A 23,608-nucleotide genomic window follows, 5' to 3' on the forward strand; every position below is an offset into this window, starting at 1 on the left:
ATGTACAACAATTCTTCTCAACTAAAGAGGAGAAATATAACCTTAGAGGAAAAAATAATTTAAAACATTTATATGCACGTACAACACTTAAAACTTTTAGCATAACAGTATGTGGAATTAAATTATGGAATGGATTAAGTAAAGAAGTTAAAAATTGTACTGACATGATCCAGTTTAAGAGGTTGTTTAAATTAATAGTGCTTACAAAGTACAAAGAAGAAGAATTATGAGAAAAACTTCCAACCTTATTGAAAATATTCTTCATCTCAGTATGTTAATAATGACTGAATTAATTAATTACATATTACAAACTGTTGTATATACTAATTCATAGATGTTATTTTATTATATAAAAAGGTCAGTAAATGATTTTATATAATTGTAAATGCTTTGAAGTGGGAAAGGGGTAGGATTAAATAAGCTTTGCTTCTTCCTACTCCTTTTCGGGCACGATGTAAATGAAATTATATGAAATTGTGTGATGTATTATGATGTAAATGTGTTCATGTTCGAAATAAACTAAAAGAAAGAAAGAAAGAAAGAAAATACAATTAAAAAAATGCTCCAACGAGGTGGGATTACCCGTACTGTGTTGTAGGGTTAGGGCAGGTGTCGGCAACCCAAAACGTTGAAAGAGCCATATTGGACCAAAAATACAAAAAACTAATCCGTCTGGAGCCTTATATAAGTGTTATAATGAAGGCAACACATGATGTAAGTGTCTATATTAGCCTACTATCAAAATGACTATGTGTCGCAGGCTAAAGCAAATCTTTGTTTGACAGATATGTTGACATTTAATATTCATTCTGCACATTTTTACAACATTAAGAGACCATTAGTAAATCAGAGGCTACTCAGAAGGTGAGATAACTCCTGGAAATTACTGGCTTTTAATGGCCAAATGTATAGATGTGTGTGTCCAAGTTAAGGCTGTCTTCTATCAATACGTTTTTTACAATCTTTGGCAAGCTAGGTAATGTTTGCTGTGGTCTGGAACAACATGGCACACAAACAACTATTAGAAATGCAGCCAATATTACATACAGATAATGTGTCAGGAGGCATGCAAATATAAATGATATATAGGGATGTCCGATAATGGCTTTTTGCCGATATCCGATATTCCGATATTGTCCAACTCTTTAATTACCGATACCGATATCAACCGATACCGATATCAACCGATACCTATATATACAGTCGTGGAATTAACACATTATTTTGCCTACTTTGGACAACCAGGTATGGTGAAGATAAGGGCCTTTTTAAAAAAAATAAAAAAATAAAATAAGATAATTAAATTAAAAACATTTTCTTGAATAAAAAAGAAAGTAAAATATAAAAACAGTTACAACCCTTTTGTGTGAATGAGTGTAAATGGGGGAGGGAGTTTTTTTTGGGTTGGTGCACTAATTGTAAGTGTATCTTGTGTTTTTTATGTTGATTTAATAAAAAAATAAAAAAGAATATAAAAAAAACCCGATACCGATAATTAAAAAAACGATACCGAAATTTTAATGCATTTATCGGCCGATAATATCGGTAGGCCGATATTATCGGACATCTCTAATTATACACTAAGAGGATAAAAGTAAAGGAAATTAAATGAGCTCAAATATACCTACAAACGAGGCATAATGATGCAATATGTACATACAGCTAGCCTAAATAGCATGTTAGCATTGATTAGCTTGCAGTCATGCACTGACCAAATATGCCTGATTAGCACGCCAACAAGTCAATAACATCAACAAAGCTCACCTTTGTGCATTCACACACAGCATAAAACTTTTGGTGGACAAAATGAGACAAAGAAGGAGCGGAATATTTTATATGTAAACAAACGGTTGCGTCACAGTCCACACTATGGTGAGTTCAAAAACCGCCGAAATTAGTAGGACAAAACGATGTTCACCAAATGCTCTTATCAGTGGAGCATACACACAAACATATTAAACACTGGACTTTCTAACAATTGGGAAGGTTTGTGTCATGTTTGTCCTCAAACAAAAAACATACTAAAACCATCTTTTTCCGTTTTCATTCCTTTTTTAAAAATGCTCCAGGGAGCCACTAGGGCGGCACTGAAGATAGGGTGAGGAAATTTTTAAAAAAGGCTTTTAGTCGATATACATCAATATGCCAAATATCGCCACTGATAATCTGTCAGTAGCCACTAATAATACGGTACATATTGAATTTAATATTTGACGAAACTCCTTTCGCATACACAGCTAATTTCTGTTATTGCTGTTGCAGTTTTATGGATGGGTTGGACAAAAGATGCCCACGCTGATGGCCTCTAATGGTCAGACCTCCATTCATTTAGCTTTAACACCTGCCCTCTTTATTAGGGAGCACTTCACTTTCTCATTATTGCAGATTCACGTGCCTGCAAAGACCACTAAAGACTCTAATAGCTCAGTAAAATGCAGACAAATGCACACGGGTGGTCACACCTCATTCCTCCTGACTCACGGCTCAACGGTGAATTGCAACACATGGCGAGTCCTCATCGCCGAGGAGTCGGTGCAGCCTGACTTGCAACACACACTTGGGGAATGACGCTGGGGATGACCTTCAAAACAAGCCAGCTAGATTGCCACACACAGTTGGAGGGGGAACTAGCTGGGCGATCATAACGTCCCTCAACAGTGCAAAGTCAGCAATCCTCGCTTCCATGCCGGCAAATTAACGGTTTCTTACACGTAGCATGATCACTGGAGGACGAGGAATAGCTAAACATGCCACACTACACACTGCAGCAGTCGACCTCCAGGGCCCCAACCCCCCCTCTGTTGCGAGTTGTCGTGATTAAATGTAACGTGTTTATGTGTGCATTGCATGGAGGTTTTTTCCCACTCCAGACTAGGCCCCCATAGGAGCCCAGTCTAGATTTTACTCATCTTCTTCCACAGCGTTTTACCTTTTTCTTATCTTACCTTTGGCGACCCATCAGCGTTCCTGTTCTGTAACCGTGTACACGGTTTGTTTGTCTAATCCTGAACGGGTTTGTTCTGAAAACATAGTTTCGTTGTACTTGTGCAATGACAATAAAGTCCTATCCTGCACTGCACACCGTGGGAGGATACAATAAGTCATGCTAACCGCTAAGCTAGAACTCTTGAATGTAAACAGAGGTGGGCGGAGCAGCACGAATATTGACAGTAACAATACCAAGTACAGTATCAGTATATAGTCGATACTATAGTGATTCCATGGACATTGTTTTATCATCGAAAAATATTTTGTCGTTTTTGTTATTGTTTACAAACTCAGGAAATAAATTCCCGTACACAGGAGGGCTTTAAGGGCAAAAACCAAAGGATTTAAATCCGAGCCAATTATAAGGGATCATTTGAATATTGAATGGATATTGTTACACCGTCATCCTGCGTTTTTGTCTGATTATTGTTGTGATCAAAAATGTTGTCATTCATTTATTTTGACAACCTACGGATCAGCCAATACTGCCCTTGTGCATACTTGGTATCGTATCGATACCCAAATTTGCAGTATCCCCCAAAACCAATGTAAAGTATCAAACAACGGAAGAATAAGTGCGTATTACATTTTAACAGAAGTGTAGATAGAAACATGTTATAACTAGAGATGTCCGATAATATCGGCAGTCCGATATTATCGGCCGATAAATGCTTTAAAATGTAATATCGGAAATTATCGGTATCTGTTTCAAAAAGTAAAATGTATGACTTTTTAAAACGCCGCTGTACAGAGTGGTACACGGACGTAGGGAGAAGTACAGAGCGCTAATAAACCTTAAAAGGCACTGCCTTTGCGTGCCGGTCCAATCACATAATATCTACGGCTTTTCACACACACAAGTGAATGCAAGGCATACTTGGTCAACAGCCATACAGGTCACGCTGAGGGTGACCGTATAAATAACTTTAACACTGTGAACCCACACCAAACAAGAATAAAAAAACACATTTCAGGAGAACATCCGCACCGTAACACAACATAAACACAACAGAACAAATACCCAGAACCCCTTGCAGCACTAACTCTTCCGGGACACTACAATATACACCCCCGACTTTAGAGCGTAGTTTGGATCTGTAACTAGAGTACAGCCCAAAAAAACGTCTCTCCTCCATTGAGCAAAATTTAACTCTTGTCTCTGCATGATTCCTTGCTTCTTGTCTGTTTAATAGATGTCATCAGTGTTTGAACCTGACAATTATTTACATTACAAATAATATATACCGTTTAATATACATTTAGGCCAGGGGTCACCAACGCGGTGCCCGCGGGCACCAGGTAGCCCGTAAGGACCAGATGAGTAGCCCGCTGGCCTGTTCTAAAAAATAGCTCAAATAGCAGCACTTACCAGTGCCTCTATTTTTGAAATTTTATTTACTAGCAAGCTGGTCTCGCTTTGCTCGACATTTTTAATTCTAAGAGAGACAAAACTCAAATAGAATTTGAAAATCCAAGAAAGTATTTTAAAGACTTGGTCTTCACTTGTTTAAATAAATTCATTAATTTTTTTACTTTGCTTCTTATAACTTTCAGAAAGACAATTTTAGAGAAAAAATACAACCTTAAAAATGATTTTAGGATTTTTAAACACATATACCTTTCTACCTTTTAAATTCCTTCCTCTTCTTTCCTGACAATTTAAATCAATGTTCAAGTAAATTAATTGTTTTTATTGTAAAGAATAATAAATAAATTTTAATTTAATTCTTCATTTTAGCTTCTGTTTTTTCGACGAAGAATATTTGTGAAATATTTCTTCAAACTTATTATGATTAAAATTTAAAAAAAATATTCTGGCAAATCTAGAAAATCTGTAGAATCAAATTTAAATCTTATTTCAAAGTCTTTTGAATTTCTTTTAAAATTTTTGTTCTGGAAAATCTAGAAGAAATAATGATTTGTCTTTGTTAGAAATATAGCTTGGTCCAATTTGTTATAAAGTGTAGATTGGATTTTAACCTATTTAAAACATGTCATCAAAATTGTAAAATGAATCTTAATCAGGAAAAATGACTAATGATGTTCCATAAATTCTTTTTTTTTATTTTTTCAAAAAGATTCGAATTAGCTAGTTTTTCTCTTCTTTTTTTCGGTTGAATTTTAAAGAGTTGAAATTGAAGATAAACTGTGTTTCAAAATTTAATTGTCATTTTTTTCGTGTTTTCTCCTCTTTTAGACCGTTCAATTAAGTGTAAATATCATTAATTATTAATAATAACATAGAGTTAAAGTTAAATTGAGCATTCAGAAGGTTATAAGCAGGTTGTGTATGCTCACTACGAAAATATTCAGATTTATAATGAAAAATTCCTACTTCGCGGAAAACGTATTTAACACCGATTAACAGCAATAAACGAGGGTTTACTGTAGCTGTGTTGCCAAATGATAAAAAGACGTGCTTTTGTGACGACTTTTAAAGGGTTGCGCACGCACATCTCATGCCGCGTAAATAACAGTTTTAGCCGTGAGAATCAAGAATATGTTAGACAGTGTGAGCAAGAGGCGAACACTTGCACGCAAACATGACGAAGCAGACAACGTGGCCTCATTCCAACAACCATCTCGAGACACCTCGCACATAAAATGATGACAGTCAAGCCATTTTTTTTTTTAAACCAGCATCTTAATTAGTGTGCAAGTCCCGCCCGGACGGCGCATTCTGGTAATCATTCCGAACACCTCTCTCTTTTTTTTTTTGTACCTTCCTCCTCTCCCATTCGTTCGTCCTTCCAGGTGCAGCAAAGCAGCATTAACCGCATTCGCTCTCCGCTAGAGAGCCGGCAGTCTGTGGTCGAAGGGTATCCGCTGGTGGCACCTGCGGCCGGCGGCGTCTAAAGCGGCGAAGTCGCTCGTCCTCAGCTTCCGCCTTCCTCCCCGCTGCCTGCTTCGGCTATGCGGGGTTTCATTCAAGAGGGCCGCCGACCAATCAGGATGCGCGGCCTGTCTCTGGACGGCGCTGATTGGTCCATCAGGAGCTCCTTTTCCGGTTTTATGGGGGCAGTCAACATAACTGGGAGTTTGAATAATAGTTACACTCTGTCAATGGCTCTCATTAAAACACATCAATCAAGGGACACAAAATATATAAGATTATAAGAAAACGTTCTAAATTGTTTTAACTATTTATCCATTTTTTACATGATTTTTTCTCATCTGTGAGCCTTTTATAGTCAATTACGGCTTCATCACATGGCAATTATTTTATTTTTTTCAAAGCGTATCCTACTATTTTTTTTAAAATCTTAAATTAAACACCTTTAATCCTAAAAAATGGCTCAATTATCAAAAACCATATCAATACTAGATGAACCCAACCAATCAGAGCGCGCTATTCAGTATCGTAACCACTGATTGGCTCAGCCTAAGGCAGCATTGCTATAATATATTTGATAATATAATTTATACTTATATAAATTATATTATATTAATTATAAATTATAGATATATATTTAAACCACTCGATTAATGAACACAATTAACAGCGATACACGAGGGATTACTATACCAATCTCTATTGGTGTATGTTGCTATTGTAAGCAAGCTTAGAATAAATATATTTTTAAATATATATATATATATATATATATATATATATATATATATATATATATATATATATATATATATATAATATATATATATATATATATATATATATATATATATATATATATATATATATATATATATATTAGGGATGTCCGATAATGGCTTTTTTTCCGATATCCGATATTCCGATATTGTCCAACTCTTAATTACCGATACCGATATCAACCGATACCGATATATACAGTTGTGGAATTAACACATTATTATGCCTAATTTGGACAACCAGGTATGGTGAAGATAAGGTCCTTTTTAAAAAAAATTGTGAAATAAAATAAGATAAATTAATTACATTTTCTTGAATAAAAAAGAAAGTAAAACAATATAAAAACAGTTACATAGAAACTAGTAATGAATGAAAATGAGTAAAATTAACTGTTAAAGGTTAGTACTATTAGTGGACCAGCAGCACGCACAATCATGTGTGCTTACGGACTGTATCCCTTGCAGACTGTATTGATATATATTGATATATAATGTAGGAACCAGAATATTAATAACAGAAAGAAACAACCCTTTTGTGTGAATGAGTGTAAATGGGGGGAGGGAGGTTTTTTGGGTTGGTGCACTAATTGTAAGTGTATCTTGTCTTTTTTATGTTGATTTAATAAAAAAACAAACAAAAAAAACCTGATACCGCTTAAAAAAAACGATACCGATAATTTCTAATATTACATTTTAAAGCATTTATCGGCCGATAGTATCAGCATCTCTAATATATATATATATATATATATATATATATATATATATATATATATACATATATGATGTGTTTATTATAAACTCAACTTAATTAAAACATTGATTTATGTTTTTTCATTACATTTCATTTTAATTCTAAATTTATGATCATTTTATTTGTGCCTTCTTGTATTTTCTGTAAAGCAGTTTGAATTGCCTCGTTTACAAATCGTGCGCTTTAAATAAACGTGCCTTGCTCATAGACCAGAGGTGCGGTAGATGGCGGACGACAGTCACGCAGCACTCAACACGGTATCAGTGCAGTGTCAATACAGCTAGTGAGTGTGCCACACACTCACTGAGGCATCATTTACCCTTCACATGTTATACATGCTTAAGTGTGTATAGCACATTTACTCATAAATTGTGTATTAAGCTGGTAGATGGTACAAAATGTGACTAAAGGGATCCATGTTTGATTCCCGCAGCTCTGCATCAACAGGGTTCTCACCAGCATAGCTCTATTATTTCCATCTGGACCAATGATGTTACACAAAAACTAAATTTGTGAGCCGAACCAACAATGAAACAGGAAGACATGTTTAAACACATTTTATTTAGTATTTAATGAAGCAAATACAATGGCGGATTATATCAAGTCATGTGTGTCGTGGAAACAAATTTTTAAAAAAAAGTGCAAAACCACACTATTCCTCCTTATAGAAATAGTTTTAAATAAAGATGAAGTGTTTCTCATGGCACATCAACAATATGCCAGCAACCTTCATATTAGTACAAAATACAGTACACAATTATAGGAAGCACCTATGAACCTTTGGTCAGTTAAGCCTTTTTATTCCTTTAAATCCATAAAGCAGCTCAAGTAAATAAAAAAATGGGGTTTGGGTGCCCTTGTTAAACAAGGGAATACACTTTTTTGAGTCAACGTGTGTAAAAAGAACCTGTCCATAAAACTCCTAAAGTGGGAAAAGTGACACATGACTAAGCATTCGCCGCCCTAATCAAACATTCCAGGGGGTGAAAATACAAATTGCAACACGACTGATGTCGAAGAAAGGCACGGACGAGCAGAGAAATGCTTCAGCAAAAAAGTTAATGAGAGCAGATGGGCCGGCCTGAGTCCCGTTCCCAACTGCTTTATACCCCACGGGGCTAAAAATAGCAGCGAGGAAGAAGGAGGGATGGAGAACATGCTGAGATCGGCCACAAACAAAAAAAAAAACAGCCTTCTCACGGGTCAGAGAGGTTGTGTGCTGCAACATTTCAGTTTGCCTTGCTCAAAGGTTGAAGGCAGAGAGGTTCAGTGCTGCGTTTCACACAACAAGAACACACACTTTGCATAAGTAACAACAAGGCACTATTGGTGATACATTGGGGGTTGGGGGGTTTGGGGGGGGGGGGTACTAAATTCTTGGTCGGTGGGTTTGCATGAGAGCAGGAGTCAAGTAAGTAAAAAAAACATTGAATGTTTGTGTATAAAATGTACATTCTAGTTCATGCAGTAGCACCGTGGTTCCTTCTGGTCACATCGGGAGGTTCATCTACTTCCTCCTGCCGCAGTATTTCCCCTGGCAGGATCCTGCTGCGCCTGCAGAACACACACACACACACACACACACACACACACACACACACACACACACACACACACACACACACACACACACACACACACACACACACACACACACACACACACACACACACACACACACACACACACACACACACACACACACAGTGGCATGTTAGCAGGAAGTTGAATCCATGCATTCTTCACCTGTCTGACTTCAAAGTTTCCCCAGCAGACACATGCTTAATGTCTAGTGGTTAGTTAGTGAATGTCTAGTGGTTAGTTAGTTAGTTAGTTAGTTAGTTAGTTGAACACTGCAAATACATCTATTTCTACCAATCTTGCTCTGATTGCACAATCAAGTGCTTTTCACGTGCGTAACAAGCTTTTTTTAAAATTTGGTTAAATATACTGAACTTAGAGTTAGGGTTGGGAACCATGGAAACCAAGATTTTACTTTTTGGTTCTCCCAGAATTGTTACATTTTCTTCCGTTTCGATTCCTAGCTTCAATGCCCAACTGAAAGGAAAAGCCGTGGAACAACAAAAGAGAAATAGCTACCGCCAACGAAGAAGAAATGGCCGCCGGCGAACAACAAATTAATAGATGTCGTCAACAACGAAAAATAAATATCCAGGGCTGGACAACAAAGAAGAAGAAGCCGCCAAACAACAAATAGGAAATTGGCCACCGCCAATGAAGAGGAAAGATACCGAACAACAACGAAATAGCCGCCAAAACAATAAAAAATATAGACGCAGCTTAACAACAAAGAAGAAAAAGCCGCCGCACAACAACAAATTAATAGCCGCTGCCAACAACGATAAACAAATATCCGCGGCTAGACACCAAAGAAGAAATAGCCACAGAACAAGGAAAAAAAAAAATAGACGTCGCCGCAAAACAAAGAAGAAATAGCCGCAGAATAACAGAAAAAATAAACGTTGCCGCACAACAAAGAAGAAATAGCCGCCGAATAAGGAAAAAAATAGACGTTGCCGCACAACAGAGAAGAAATAGCCGCCGAATAACGGAAAAAATAGACGTCGCTGCACAACAAAGAAGAAATAGCCGCCGAATAAGGAAAAAAATAGACGTCGCCACACAACAAAGAAGAAATAGCCGCAGAATAACAGAAAAAATAAACGTCGCCGCACAACAAAGAAGAAATAGCCGCCGAATAAGGAAAAAAATAGACGTCGCCGCACAACAAAGAAGAAATAGCCGCAGAATAACAGAAAAAATAAACGTCGCCGCACAACAAAGAAGAAATAGCCGCTGAATAACGAAAAAAATAGACGTCGCCGCACAACAAAGAAGAAATAGCCGCAGAATAACGGAAAAAATAAACGCCGCCGCACAACAAAGAAGAAATAGCCGCCGAATAAGGAAATAAATAGACGTCGCCGCACAACAAAGGAGAAATAGCTACCGCCAACAAAGAAGAAATGGCCGCCGGCGAACAATAAATTAATAGATGTCGTCAACAACGAAAAATAAATATCCAGGGCTGGACAACAAACAAGAAGTAGCCGCCAAACAACAAATAGGAAATTGGCCACCGCCAATGAAGAGGAAAGATACCGAACAACAACGAAATAGCCGCCAAAACAACAACAAATATAGACGCAGCTTAACAACAAAGAAGAAATAGCCGCAGACAAACAACAAATTAATAGCCGCTGCCAACAAAAAGTAAACAAATATCCGTGGCTAGACACCAAAGAAGAAATAGCCGCCGAATAACGAAAAAATAAACGTCGCCGCACAACAAAGAAGAAATACGCCATAAGGATCACTATTATTTTCCTACAAACCCCGTTTCCATATGAGTTGGGAAATTGTGTTAGATGTAAATATAAACGGAATACAATGATTTGCAAATCATTTTCAAGCCATATTCAGTTGAATATGCTACAAAGACAACATATTTGATGTTCAAATTTTTTTTTTTTTGCAAATAATTAACTTAGAATTTCATGGCTGCAACACGTGCCAAAGTAGTTGGGAAAGGGCATGTTCACCACTGTGTTACATGGCCTTTCCTTTTAACAACACTCAATAAACGATTGGGAACTGAGGAAACTAATTGTTGAAGCTTAGAAAGTGGAATTCTTTCCCATTCTTGTTTTATGTAGAGCTTCAGTCGTCCAACAGTCCGGGGGTCTCCGTTGTCCTATTTTAGGCTTCATAATGCACCACACATTTTCGATGGGAGACAGGTCTGGACTGCAGGCGGGCCAGGAAAGTACCCGCACTCTTTTTTTTTTACGAAGCCACGCTGTTGTAACACGTGCTGAATGTGGCTTGGCATTGTCTTGCTGAAATAAGCAGGGGCGTCCATGAAAAAGACGGCGCTTAGATGGCAGCAATGTTGTTCCAAAACCTGTATGTACCTTTCAGCAATAATGGTGCCTTCACAGATGTGTAAGTTACCCATGTCTTGGGCACTAATACACCCCCATACCATCTCAGATGCTGGCTTTTCAACTTTGCGTCGATAACAGTCTGGATGGTTCGCTTCCCCTTTGGTCCGGATGACACGATGTCGAATATTTCCAAAAACAATTTGAAATGTGGACTCGTCAGACCACAGAACACTTTTCCACTTTGCATGAGTCCATCTTAGATGATCTCGGGCCCAGAGAAGCCGACGGCGTTTCTGGGTGTTGTTGATAAATGGCTTTCGCTTTGCATAGTAGAGCTTTAACTTGCACTTACAGATGTAGCGACCAACTGTAGTTACTGACAGTGGTTTTCTGAAGTGTTCCTGAGCCCATGTGGTGATATCCTTTAGAGGTTGATGTCGGTTGTTGATACAGTGCCGTCTGAGGGATCGAAGGTCACGGTCATTCAATGTTGGTTTCCGGCCATGCCGTTTACGTGGAGTGATTTCTCCAGATTCTCTGAACTTTTTGATGATATTATGGACTGTAGATGTTGAAATCCCTAAATTTCTTGCAATTGCACTTTGAGAAACGTTGTTCTTAAACTGTTTGACTATTTGCTCACGCAGTTGTGGACAAAGCGGTTTACCTCGCCCCATCCTTTCTTGTGAAAGACTGAGCATTTTTTGGGAAGCTGTTTTTATACCCAATCATGGCACCCACCTGTTCCCAATTAGCCTGCACACCTGTGGAATGTTCCAAATAAGTGTTTGATGAGCATTCCTCAACTTTATCAGTATTTATTGCCACCTTTCCCAACTTCTTTGTCACGTGTTGCTGGCATCAAATTCTAAAGTTAATGATTATTTGCACACAAAAAAACAATGTTTATCAGTTTGAACATCAAATATGTTGTCTTTGTAGCATATTCAACTGAATATGGCTTGAAAAGGATTTGCAAATCATTGTATTCCGTTTATATTTACATCTAACACCATTTCCCAACTCATATGGAAACGGGGTTTGCACATTCAAACAGTGTTACTGTTCGAACCGTGGGCAAAAAAAAATACCAAATATACTCGTTAAATAAAACCTCTGCCTTGTTTTTAATGACTACTTAAGCCTACTACGCTACTGTATTTCGACGCCAGCCTTTACGGCGGTACTTGGAGAGCCAAGATGTTTCCTGAGGCGGTGCTTGGTTTGAGAACCACTGCCCAACACTCGTCACAGTCTAACGTGTGCAAAAGTACATAGTGGGTACTACCTCTGTAGGCTCCGCCCCCTGCGCCGCCAAGGAAGCCTTGCAATGGATTGGCATTGTACTTTGCTGCTTTGGCTGCGAAACGACAAAAGAAAAACAACGACTTTATGCGTTATTCTGAATTCTACGACGTTATTTGCTGAGTTGGAGGCCAGCAAGAAAGCAGACATGATAATCCTGCTGCCAGTAATCTTCAGGAAAATGCAGATTGTCGTGCGTGCGTGCGCTCACACGGACTGATTGTGCGGCGCCATCTGCACCACCAACAATAAGTACACACACACACACACACACACACACACACACACACACACACACACACACACACGCGCACACACACACACGACACCCTCCTGCAGAGATGTGCTGACTAAGAAGATCTGCAGACACTAACCAGTACTTGTGTGTAAAGAACAGTTACATGCATGTCTGCTGTACAGACTGCAATTATGACGTGTGTATACCTTTGGTATTCTTAGTCACGTCACTAACAAAGAGGTCAACAATAGGTAACTGGCAGCTACACGGCAGCTAAGCACACAATAGCACGGAAGTGTCTACTATTGCAGTCTAAAATAAATCACAATATAAACATGTATGACATAATTATACTTAGAGATGTGCGATAATGGCTTTTTTGCCGATATCCAATATTCCGATATTGTCCAAATCTTAATTACCGATACCGATATCAACCGATACCGATATATACAGTCGTGGAATTAACACATTATTATGCCTAATTTTGTTGTTATGCCCCGCTGGATGCATTAAACAATGTAACAAGGTTTTCCAAAATAAATCAACTCAAGTTATGGAAAAAAATGCCAACATGGCACTGCCATATTTATTATTGAAGTCACAAAGTGCATTATTTTTTTTCAACATGCCTCAAAACAGCAGCTTGTAATTTAGGACATGCTCTCCCTGAGAGAGCATGAGGAGGTTGGGGGGGAGGGGGGTAGGGTGTAGCGGGGGGTGTATATTGTAGCGTCCCGGAAGAGTTAGTGCTGCAAGGGGTTCTGGGTATTTGTTCTGTTGTGTTTATGTTGTGTTACGGTGCGGATGTTCTCCCGAAATGTGTTTGTCATTCTTGTTTGGTGTGGGTTCACAGTGTGGCGCATATTTGTAACAGTGTTAAAGTTGTTTATACGGCTACCCTCAGTGTGACCTGTATGGCTGTTGACCAAGTATCCCTACGTCCGTGTACACAGCGGCGTTTTAAAAAGTCATCCATTTTACTTTTTGAAACCGATACCTATAATTTCCGATAGTACATTTTAAAGCAATGATCGGCCGATAATATAGGCAGTCCGATATTATTGGACATCCCTAATTATACTTGCATATTCCTTACACAAAGTCTCCAAGGCAAACATGTATGAGAAAGTACCCGGTAACAAACGTGTCCGCATCATTTAGTTTATTGTGCCATGAGTTTAAGGAATTATTGTGGGCCACTAGGTGTCCCCTTCACTTCAATTTAAAGACAGAATAAGTCTGTTTTGGACAGTTTATAATAAATATGTCAGCGATTTTCATACCTGTCATAGTTCTCTGTTTGACTCATTTCACTTGATGAAGTCTTTTCTTAATCTTCCACGCTACAAAATAATACAATATGTATGATTTGTGTTGATATAGTGTCGGATCAATATCGGGATTAGACAATATTCAAGGGGCCAATTTTGGTATTGTATCAGAAGTGAAAAAGTTGTATCGGGACGAGGGATGGATACCGAAGTAGGTCATTTTATCGGCAACAACCGTATTGTGTCGGTACTACCAGGTTTCAGGGTTGTCTCGATACCAATATTTTGGTACCGGCACCAAAGTGTATTTCGATACTTTGATACTTTTTTAAATAAAGGTGACGACAAAAAATTGCATTATTGGCTTTATTTTAACAAAAAATCTTAGGGTACATTAAACATATGTTTATGATTGCAAGTTTGTCCTTAAATGAAATAGTGAACATACAAGACAACTTGTCTTTTAGTAGTAAGTAAAAAAAGACTCCTAATTTAGCTGCTGACATATGCAGTAACATACTGTGTCATTTATCATTCTATTATTTTGTCAAAATTATTTAGGACAATCGGTAGAAAATGAATTATTAATCTACTTGTTCATTTACTGTTAATATCTGCTTACTTTCTTTTTTAACATGTTCTATCTACACTGCTGTTAAAATGTAATAATCACTTATTCTTCTGTTGTTTGGATGCTTTACGTTAGTTTTGGATGATACCACAAATTTAGGTATCGATCCGATACCAAGTAGTTACAGGATCATACATTGGTCATATTCAAAGTCCTCATGTGTCCGGGGACATATTTCCTGACTTTATAAACATGAATTTTAAAGACATTTTTTTTTGTGACGATAAAAAATATCGATGTAATCCTAGTAGTACCGACTAGATACGCTATTGTACTTGGTATCATTACAGTGGACGTCAGGTGTAGATCCACCCATTTGTTTACATTGAGGAGCGCTAGCTTTTGTTAGCGTTGACGCCGGTGAGCTATTGTATCCTCCTACGGTGTGTAGTGAAGCATGTTTAGCTATTCCTCGTCCTGCAGGGATGATACTTGTAAGAAACTTACTTTATTTGTCGCCACGGAGGCGAGGATTAGTGATTTAGAAGTAGCTAAAACACCGCCGACTGGGGATGGATGTTAGCCGCTAGCTAGTTAGCCATGTCTTAAAGCACCTCTTCCTGAGGCCGCTAGCTAGTTAGCCATGTCTTAAAGCACCTCCTCCTGAGGGCGTTTCAGTGTTATCACTTCACCTTTATCGTTAGTTTTTAAGCCAAAATGTGTCCGTTCTCCCTTTTCTGTCTACACACTGTGTCTGCTTGTAAGTACTCCGTGATTGTGCGCTGCCGAACATGCTCTTCTGCTCATTAACCAGCAATGTCGTGACGTAACGACAGCGTGCCGTAAATGTCCGTTAAAAAAAAACAGTTTAGTACCGTTTTTTATTCATTAATACCGCGGTACTTTACTAGTACCGATATGACGTACAACCCTTCTGGCTATTGATTCACAAAAAAAATGAAACGGTGCCATATTTCGGTACCATTGTTGCATGTGGAGTCACGTCCGATTAGAGACTAAACAGCTGCTCACGTAAACAATCACTCCAGCAGCACTCAGCCAAACTCCCTCTGATTCAAGTTGGAATTTCCAACACCAACAAAGAAAGTGTGCCTGGTAGAAAACGCACAAGTGTGAAGTAAGGCTCCACTCCACTGAGCCAGCTGGATGCTAACTTACATTGGATTTGTCATAGACAGGCTACTATTAGCAATTTTCCATGGCGATTTCAACACTTCCAAATTTGGTATTGAAAACTACAACTAAGACAAATGTTACTTTTATTGTGTATTCCTATTCTTAATTATGTATTATAATTATTCTTAACAATGGGCTCTGAGCCGAGGATGTCGTTGTGGCTTGTGCAGCCCTTTGAGACACTGGTGATTTAGGGCTATATAAATAAACATTGATTGATTGATTGACTAATTATAGATACACACTCACAATTTGTTAGGGCAAACATTAGCCCTCGTGAATTATGATGACTCAGCACGTTTTATCAAACCAACAACAAAGCAATTGCAGCATGTAACCTGGCATGACGCCAATTTAAATTGGGAAGTAAATAAATATTATTTGGTGGCCCGAAGGTGTAAGGGATGTGTACCTTGTTGAGGAGTCAGGGGGGCGGGGACATATCCACCTGTGTGCAAGCAGGGACACAAACAACACATTTCCATGAAGTGAAATCGCAATCTGACAGTGTTACATTCTATTTAATCATTTTATTTATTTATTATTTATTTATTATCATATAAATATTTATTATTTATTTATTTACTAATATTTGACCAACTTTGTTTTACATAAATGTGGTCCTGTAGATGGCAGCAAAAATACAGTAAGTAAAGTTAGTGGTGTCAAAAAAATAAATAAATAGATTTTCAGATAAATCGCGATCCTTAATCGATCAAAAAATGATTACAGGCAATCATATTGTTAATGTAGGGCAGGGGTCACCAACCTTTTTGAAAGCAAGAGCTACTTCTTGGGTACTGATTAATGCGAAGGGCTACCAGTTTGATACACACTTAAATAAATTGCCAGAAATAGCCAATTTGCTCAATTTACCTTTAACTCTATGTTATTACTAATAATTAATGATATTTACACTTAATTGAACGGTTTAAAAGAGGAGAAAACACGAAAAAAAAGACAATTAAATTTTGAAACATAGTTTATCTTCAATTTCGACTCTTTAAAATTCAAAATTCAACCGAAAAAAAGAAGAGAAAAACTTTAAAAAATAATTTATGGAACATCATTAGTAATTTTTCCTGATTAAGATTAATTTTAGAATTTTGATGACATGTTTTAAATAGGTTAAAATCCAATCTACACTTTGTTAGAATATATAACAAATTGGACCAAGCTATATTTCTAACAAAGACAAATCATTATTTCTTCTAGATTTTCCAAAACAAAAATTTTAAAAGAAATTCAAAAGACCTTGAAATAAGATTTAAATTTGATTCTACATATTTTCTAGATTTGCCAGAATAATTTTTTTGAATTTTAATCATAATAAGTTTGAAGAAATATTTCACAAATATTCTTTGTCGAAAAAACAGAAGCTAAAATGAAGAAGTAAATTAAAATGTATTTATTATTCTTTACAATAAAAAAAATAAATTTACTTGAACATTGATTTAAATTGTCAGGAAAGAAGAGGAAGGAATTCAAAAGGTAAAAAGGTATATGTGTTTAAAAATCCTAAAATAATTTTTAAGGTTGTATTTTTTCTTTAAAATTGTCTTTCTGAAAGTTATAAGAAGCAAAGTAAAAAAAATAATGAATTTATTTAAACAAGTGAAGACCAAGTCTTTAAAATATTTTCTTGGATTTTCAAATTCTTTTTGAGTTTTGTCTCTCTTAGAATTAAAAATGTCGGGCAAAGCGAGACCAGCTTGCTAGTAAATAAATACAATTTAAAAAAATAGAGGCAGCTCACTGGTAAGTGCTGCTATTTGAGCTATTTTTAGAACAGGCCAGCGGGCTACTCATCTGGTCCTTACGGGCTACCTGGTGCCCGCGGGCACCGCGTTGGTGACTCCTGACCTAGACCATAGACAACCTTGAGTGCGTATGGTCCTCACCTGGCTGAGGCTGATATCCACCACCACCTCCTCCAAGATTTCCATAGCCTGCAAAAAAAAAAAAGTCATTCCGATGTGAAAGCCTGACTTTAAGTAAGATGGTGTCCATTGTTGTCTCCCTCAACATGAGTCAAGCTAGTTGAGGTCAGGACTCTGCAGGGTGTTAAGGTTGGACACACTTTGATGCCGTGCACAATACCGTCCACGGGAAAAGGTGTTGATGGCATTTCCTTTGTCCAAACTAACCAGTGTTGCAGTGGTTCAGACATCTTTGCTGGAGCTCCATGTCAGAAAATTATCAAACAATTCGAAAAATAAACATGAGCTAATATTTATGTATGGTTTGACGTGTAAAACAAACAGATCTTCGTTGTTCACTTTGAGAAATAAACAGCTCATCTTAAATAGATCGTCATCATGCTTGTTACGGATATTTCATTATTCTGATCCGGTTGTTTATTACAATTTATAATCATTTTATACAGTTGTAATAACATATTAGTAATATCATACTACAATACAATATTTGAAATAAGTCATAATACAATTTTATTTTTTAGAATTTAAAAAATATATATATTTACTATCCTTTAGTACCTTTATATTAATGTAAAGTAAATATTATTTTGTGCGAAATATACAATAATTATATACTATATTTTTTATATATTTTATTTGTATTCAATAATACAAAAACATTTTAAAAAAAAGAATTAAATACACATATATATACATCCGTACACACACACACACACATATATATATATACATACACATACAAATATGCATAAATATACATATATACATATATGCATCAATATACATATATGCATATATGCATCAATATACATATATATATATATATATATACATATATGCATCAATATACATACAGTATATGCATGTATGCATCAATATACATATATGCATATATGCATTTCTATACATATATGCATCAATATACATACATATATATGCATATATGCATCAATATACATATATATACATATATGCATCAATATACATACAGTATATGCATTTATGCATCAATATACATATATGCATATATGCATCAATATACATACAGTATATGCATATATGCATCAATATACATATATGCATCAATATACATATATATACACATATATGCATCAATACACATATATGCATCAATATACATATATGCATCAATATACATGTATGCATCAATATACATACTGTATATGCATTTATATACATATACAGTATACACATGTATCAGAATACATATATATACACTTGTATCAGCGTACAAATATATATACACACATGTATCAACATACATATATATACACATATGTATCAGCATACAAATATATATACACATATGTATCAACATATACATACAGTATATACACACATACGAAACAATATACATACATACTGTATATATACATATATACCTGTATATACGTATACATACACACATGTATACAGTACACATACATACACATATCTACATATACACCTACATAAAAGTTACAAGTTAAAAGTACCCATTATTGTCACACACACACTAGGTGTGGGGAAATTATTCTCTGCATTTGACCCATCACCCTTGTTCACCCCCTGGGAGGTGAGGGGAGCAGTGAGCAGCAGCGGTGGCCGCGCCCGGGAATCATTTTTGGTGATTTAACCCCCAATTCCAACCCTTGATGCTGAGTGCCAAGCAAGGCGGTAATGGGTCCCATTTTTATAGTCTTTGGTATGACTCGGCCGGGGTTTGACCACATAGTGTGGCGGGCATGACAAAGTGTCAAAATAAACAAGTATTAAATAATTATAGTTGCATATTACGAACACATACAAAGCCTCCAAGGCAGAAAGTATCTAGTAACAAACGTGTCCGCATCATTCAATCAATTATTACTGTGGCCACGAGGTGTCCATGTCAGATGCATAGTTGTCTAACATTCCACACTACAAAATAATACTGTCCTAAAGTACCTGGTTTTGGTGCTTTAGCTCCTCTCCCAGCACCACCCAGTCCGACTGCGGAGGGATACGGCAAACCACCTGTCAGGGGGGGAAAAAAAAAAGCACAATAACGATCCCGTTTAGGATTTAAAAACATGTAAAAGGATCTAAAAACAGCACAAAACTAAATGGCCATCAAGGAAGGTATCAGCATGTTGGTCTATTCCCTGTACAGGAAATGCCAAAGTGATGGCTTCTTCCTGAGCGACATTCACTTCCTGTCATACGTACCCTGTCCATACCCTCCTTGATATGGACCGTATCCCGCTGAATCGGAACCACAGAGGAAATAAAAAGTAGCGTTATTGTCCGGCACTTCACAGGCTCGACATTTGTCCTCAGAAGAAGGACACAAAGAGAGTCACTAAATGTCCAACCTTGATATCCTGCTCCTGACAGGGGGATTCCCACAGCTGTCAACACCACACAACAACAACAAATAAATAAAAGCTTGTATTTGTGTTTTATTTTCTTTCTTTCTTGCATGCGTCGTACACACCGGGAGGTTTCAAAGGCTTGGCGCCAGGGAGCACGGCTGCTCCGGTTCCGGTTCCGATACCGGTTCCGGCTCCGTAAGGAACTAACGAGGAACATGGAACATTTGCGTGTTAGTCAAAGTATGCATTTTGAAAAGAGGAAATACGACAAAAGGGTAACCTGCCTCCATACGGGTAAGCACCTGCACCAACACCTGCTCCGCCACCTGTGGAGCAGAAGACCACCCGTGTCAACTACTTCCTGTTTATTGCACATCACAATATTTACATTTGACTGCTGGCGTATGCGGTGACATATAACACTTAACATCTGGTTACTTTCATCTTTCTACACTTCTAATAATCACTTATTCTTCTGTTTGATACCGTGCACAAGTTTTGGACAATACTACAAATGTGGGCATCAATGCGATACCAAGTAGTTCCAGGCGCAGTATTGATCACAGCAACGCTGATACCGCAACTGTTCAACTTGTTTTGATTGATGTAATTTTTGTTAACAAGTATAACCTGACAAAAACACAGAATGGCGGTGTCACAATGTAACTTAAATATTGAAATTATTATTATTATTTTTATTTATGTACAATATTTGGAGCTACATAAACAAAATAACTAATTATAAGTCAAAACTACTATTGGTTGTGATTTAAATATTTAAATTATTATTATTAGTTATGTAAAATATTTGGAGCTACATAAAGTCAACAGAGCAAAATAACTAATTTAAATATTTCAATTATTATTATTATTATTTTTAGTTATGTACAATATTTGGAGCTAAGTAACGCCAACAGATCAAAATAAGTAATTATAAGTCAAAAGTACTATTGGTTGTGATTTAAATTATTATTATTATTATTATTATGTTTATTTATGTACAATATTTGGAGCTACATAAAGTCAACAGAGCAAAATAACTGATTTAAATATTTAAATTATTATTTTAAGTTACATACAATATTTGGAGCTACATAAAATCAACATAGCAAATTAAGTAATTTTAAGTCAAAATTACTATTAATTGTCATTTAAATATTTTAATTATTATTATTATTATTATTATTATTATTATGTACAATATTTGGAGGTACATAAAGTCAACAGAGCAAAATAACAAATTTAAATATTTTAATTATTATTATTATTTTTAGTTATGTACAATATTTGGAGTTACATAAAGCCAACAGATCAAAATAACAAATTATGAGTCAAAACTACTATTGGTTGTGATTTAAATATTGAAATTATTATTATTATTATGTTGATTTATTTACAATATTTGGAGCTACATAAAGTCAACAGAGCAAAATAGCAAATTTAAATATTTAAATTATTATTATTATTTTTAGTTATGTACAATATTTGGAGCTAAAAAAGGTCAACAGAGCAAAATAACTAATTTAAATATTTAAATTATTATTATTATTTTTATTTATGTACAATATTTGGAGCTAAATAAAGCCAATAGATCAAAGTAACTAATTATAAGTCAAAACTACTATTGGTTGTGATTTAAATATTTAAATTATTATTATTATTATTATTATTATGTTTATTTATGTACAATATTTGGAGCTACTTAAAAGTCAACAGAGCAAAATAGCTAATTTAAATATTTAAATGATTATTATTATTATTTTTAGTTATGTACAATATTTGGAGCTACATAAAGTCAACATAGCAAAATAACTAATTAAAATATTCAAATTATTCAAATTATTATTTTTAGTTATGTACAATATTTGGAGCTAAATAAAGCCAACAGATCAAAATAACTAATTATAAGTCAAAACTACTATTGGTTGTGATTTAAATATTTAAATTATTATTATTATTAGTTATGTACAATATTTGGAGCTACATAAAGTCAACAGAGCAAGATAACTAATTTAAATATTTAAATTATTATTATTATTATTATTTGTATTATTATTTTTTTAGTTATGTACAATATTTGGAGCTACATAAAGTCAACAGAGCAAAATAACTAATTATAAGTCAAAACTACTATTGGTTGTGATTTAAATATTTAAATTAGTAGTAGTAGTAGTACCAACCATCAAAAACAACAAAAAAATATCGATTTTATCACTGTAGTATCGTCATGAACTGACGCTATACGTGGTATCGTTGCTGTCAATATTTCTATTGATCTGCCTACCCGTTCATATGTAAGAGCTCTAGCTTAGCGGTTAGCATGGCTTTTTAAAAAATCCTCTTACAGTGTGTAGTGTAGCATGGTTAGCTAGTCCTCATCCTCCAGTGATAATACTACTTGTAAGACATTTCTTTTAGCCGCTAGCGAGGATACTACATGGCCGTTCCCTTGTCGCTGTCAAATTTGTGAACACAGCAAGTGTGTGTCATCAACATGACGATTGTGTTAAAAACTATCATCAAAAACAACAAAAATAATGTGATGATTATAGAAAAATAGAAATCTTATTGCTGTAGTATCGACCATAAACTGATGCTATAAATGATATCACTACTGTTGTTATCTGTATCGATCTGTTCACCTGTTTACATTCAAGAGCTCTAGCTTAGCGGTAACCATATTATATCCTCCTAGAGTAGCACGTTTAGCTAGTCTTCGTCCTCCAGTGATAACGATACTTGTAATAAACGTTATTTTTATATTTAGGGTTGTTGACTGTTGCACTGTGGAGGGACGTTAGCCACTAGCCTGCTAGTGAAGACGCTACATTGCCTTGAGGCCGATGCCTCGGTTCATTTAAGCTACAACCGCCAATGTTGCTTTATATAAAAAAGCGGTGTAGAGAATTAAGAGTTTCCTGTGTGGTAAAAGTGATAACTGCAATGAGTAGCCATTAATTATGCGCTTAAACATATTTCTTTTTGTAGATATTGATCTTCTTGACCTTTGAGTGACGCACCAACAGCTGCAGGAAGCAAGAAAGTCAAAGACAGCCAACAGTTGCTTTCTTGGTTTATGTTGCCATCTTGTGGCCACAAGCATGAATTGCATTTCTTAAAGATGCAAGCACATGACAAAAAAAATGGTTTTCTGTGCTGTATTCTTAAATAATGTAGTGTAAATTGCCACTGGACTACCCAGCATGCTTTGCAGAAAAAACTGAGTTTATGTCTTTGTTTGGTGAACATGTTTAATGCAAGTTGTATTGTGTGTTTATCTGTTATTGTGTAACAATAACAGTAATGTTCGCCGTCATCGTGTTGTCGACCTCATTGAGAGTTGTGTAATGGCTACAGCTGCCACCACAACAGTGGTAAAAAGACATCATTAAGGACTCACCAGAAGGTTGCTGTGGCCCAGGTGCAACTACAAGGGAAGAGACTTGACATAAGTCATGACAGATATC

At 36.0% G+C, this 23,608-nt stretch overlaps 2 protein-coding genes and 1 long non-coding RNA gene across 6 annotated transcripts in view; 1 reads left to right on the top strand and 2 right to left on the bottom strand.

The window, feature by feature from the left end:
* limk1a (LIM domain kinase 1a) overlaps positions 1-5,886 on the bottom strand; it is a 111,864-nt gene extending 105,978 nt beyond the window's left edge. Inside the window, exon 1 of the mRNA XM_062068124.1 lies at positions 5,711-5,886. Coding sequence (XP_061924108.1) covers positions 5,711-5,768 — 58 coding nt within the window. The 5' untranslated portion in view covers positions 5,769-5,886. The remainder of the gene's footprint in view (positions 1-5,710) is intronic.
* The window catches only part of LOC133663566 (uncharacterized), a 136,075-nt gene extending 112,824 nt beyond the window's left edge, over positions 1-23,251 (top strand). The window contains exon 6 of the long non-coding RNA XR_009828370.1: positions 23,130-23,251. This is a non-coding gene — a long non-coding RNA (uncharacterized LOC133663566). The remainder of the gene's footprint in view (positions 1-23,129) is intronic.
* Positions 7,903-23,608, bottom strand: part of LOC133663564 (elastin-like) — a 278,983-nt gene continuing 263,277 nt past the window's right edge. For all 4 annotated transcript variants that reach the window (XM_062068120.1, XM_062068122.1, XM_062068121.1 and 1 more), the window contains 10 exons: positions 23,542-23,568; positions 20,426-20,467; positions 20,264-20,344; positions 20,142-20,177; positions 19,996-20,031; positions 19,735-19,803; positions 17,749-17,796; positions 16,260-16,295; positions 12,551-12,622; positions 7,903-8,908 (listed from right to left, as the gene is read on the bottom strand). In XM_062068120.1, the coding sequence (XP_061924104.1) occupies positions 8,862-8,908; positions 12,551-12,622; positions 16,260-16,295; positions 17,749-17,796; positions 19,735-19,803; positions 19,996-20,031; positions 20,142-20,177; positions 20,264-20,344; positions 20,426-20,467; positions 23,542-23,568 (494 nt within the window). In that variant the 3' untranslated portion in view covers positions 7,903-8,861. The remainder of the gene's footprint in view (positions 8,909-12,550; positions 12,623-16,259; positions 16,296-17,748; positions 17,797-19,734; positions 19,804-19,995; positions 20,032-20,141; positions 20,178-20,263; positions 20,345-20,425; positions 20,468-23,541; positions 23,569-23,608) is intronic.

The sequence above is a fragment of the Entelurus aequoreus genome, linkage group LG13 (assembly GCF_033978785.1).
Source record: "Entelurus aequoreus isolate RoL-2023_Sb linkage group LG13, RoL_Eaeq_v1.1, whole genome shotgun sequence".
NCBI classification, from domain to species: domain Eukaryota; kingdom Metazoa; phylum Chordata; class Actinopteri; order Syngnathiformes; family Syngnathidae; genus Entelurus; species Entelurus aequoreus.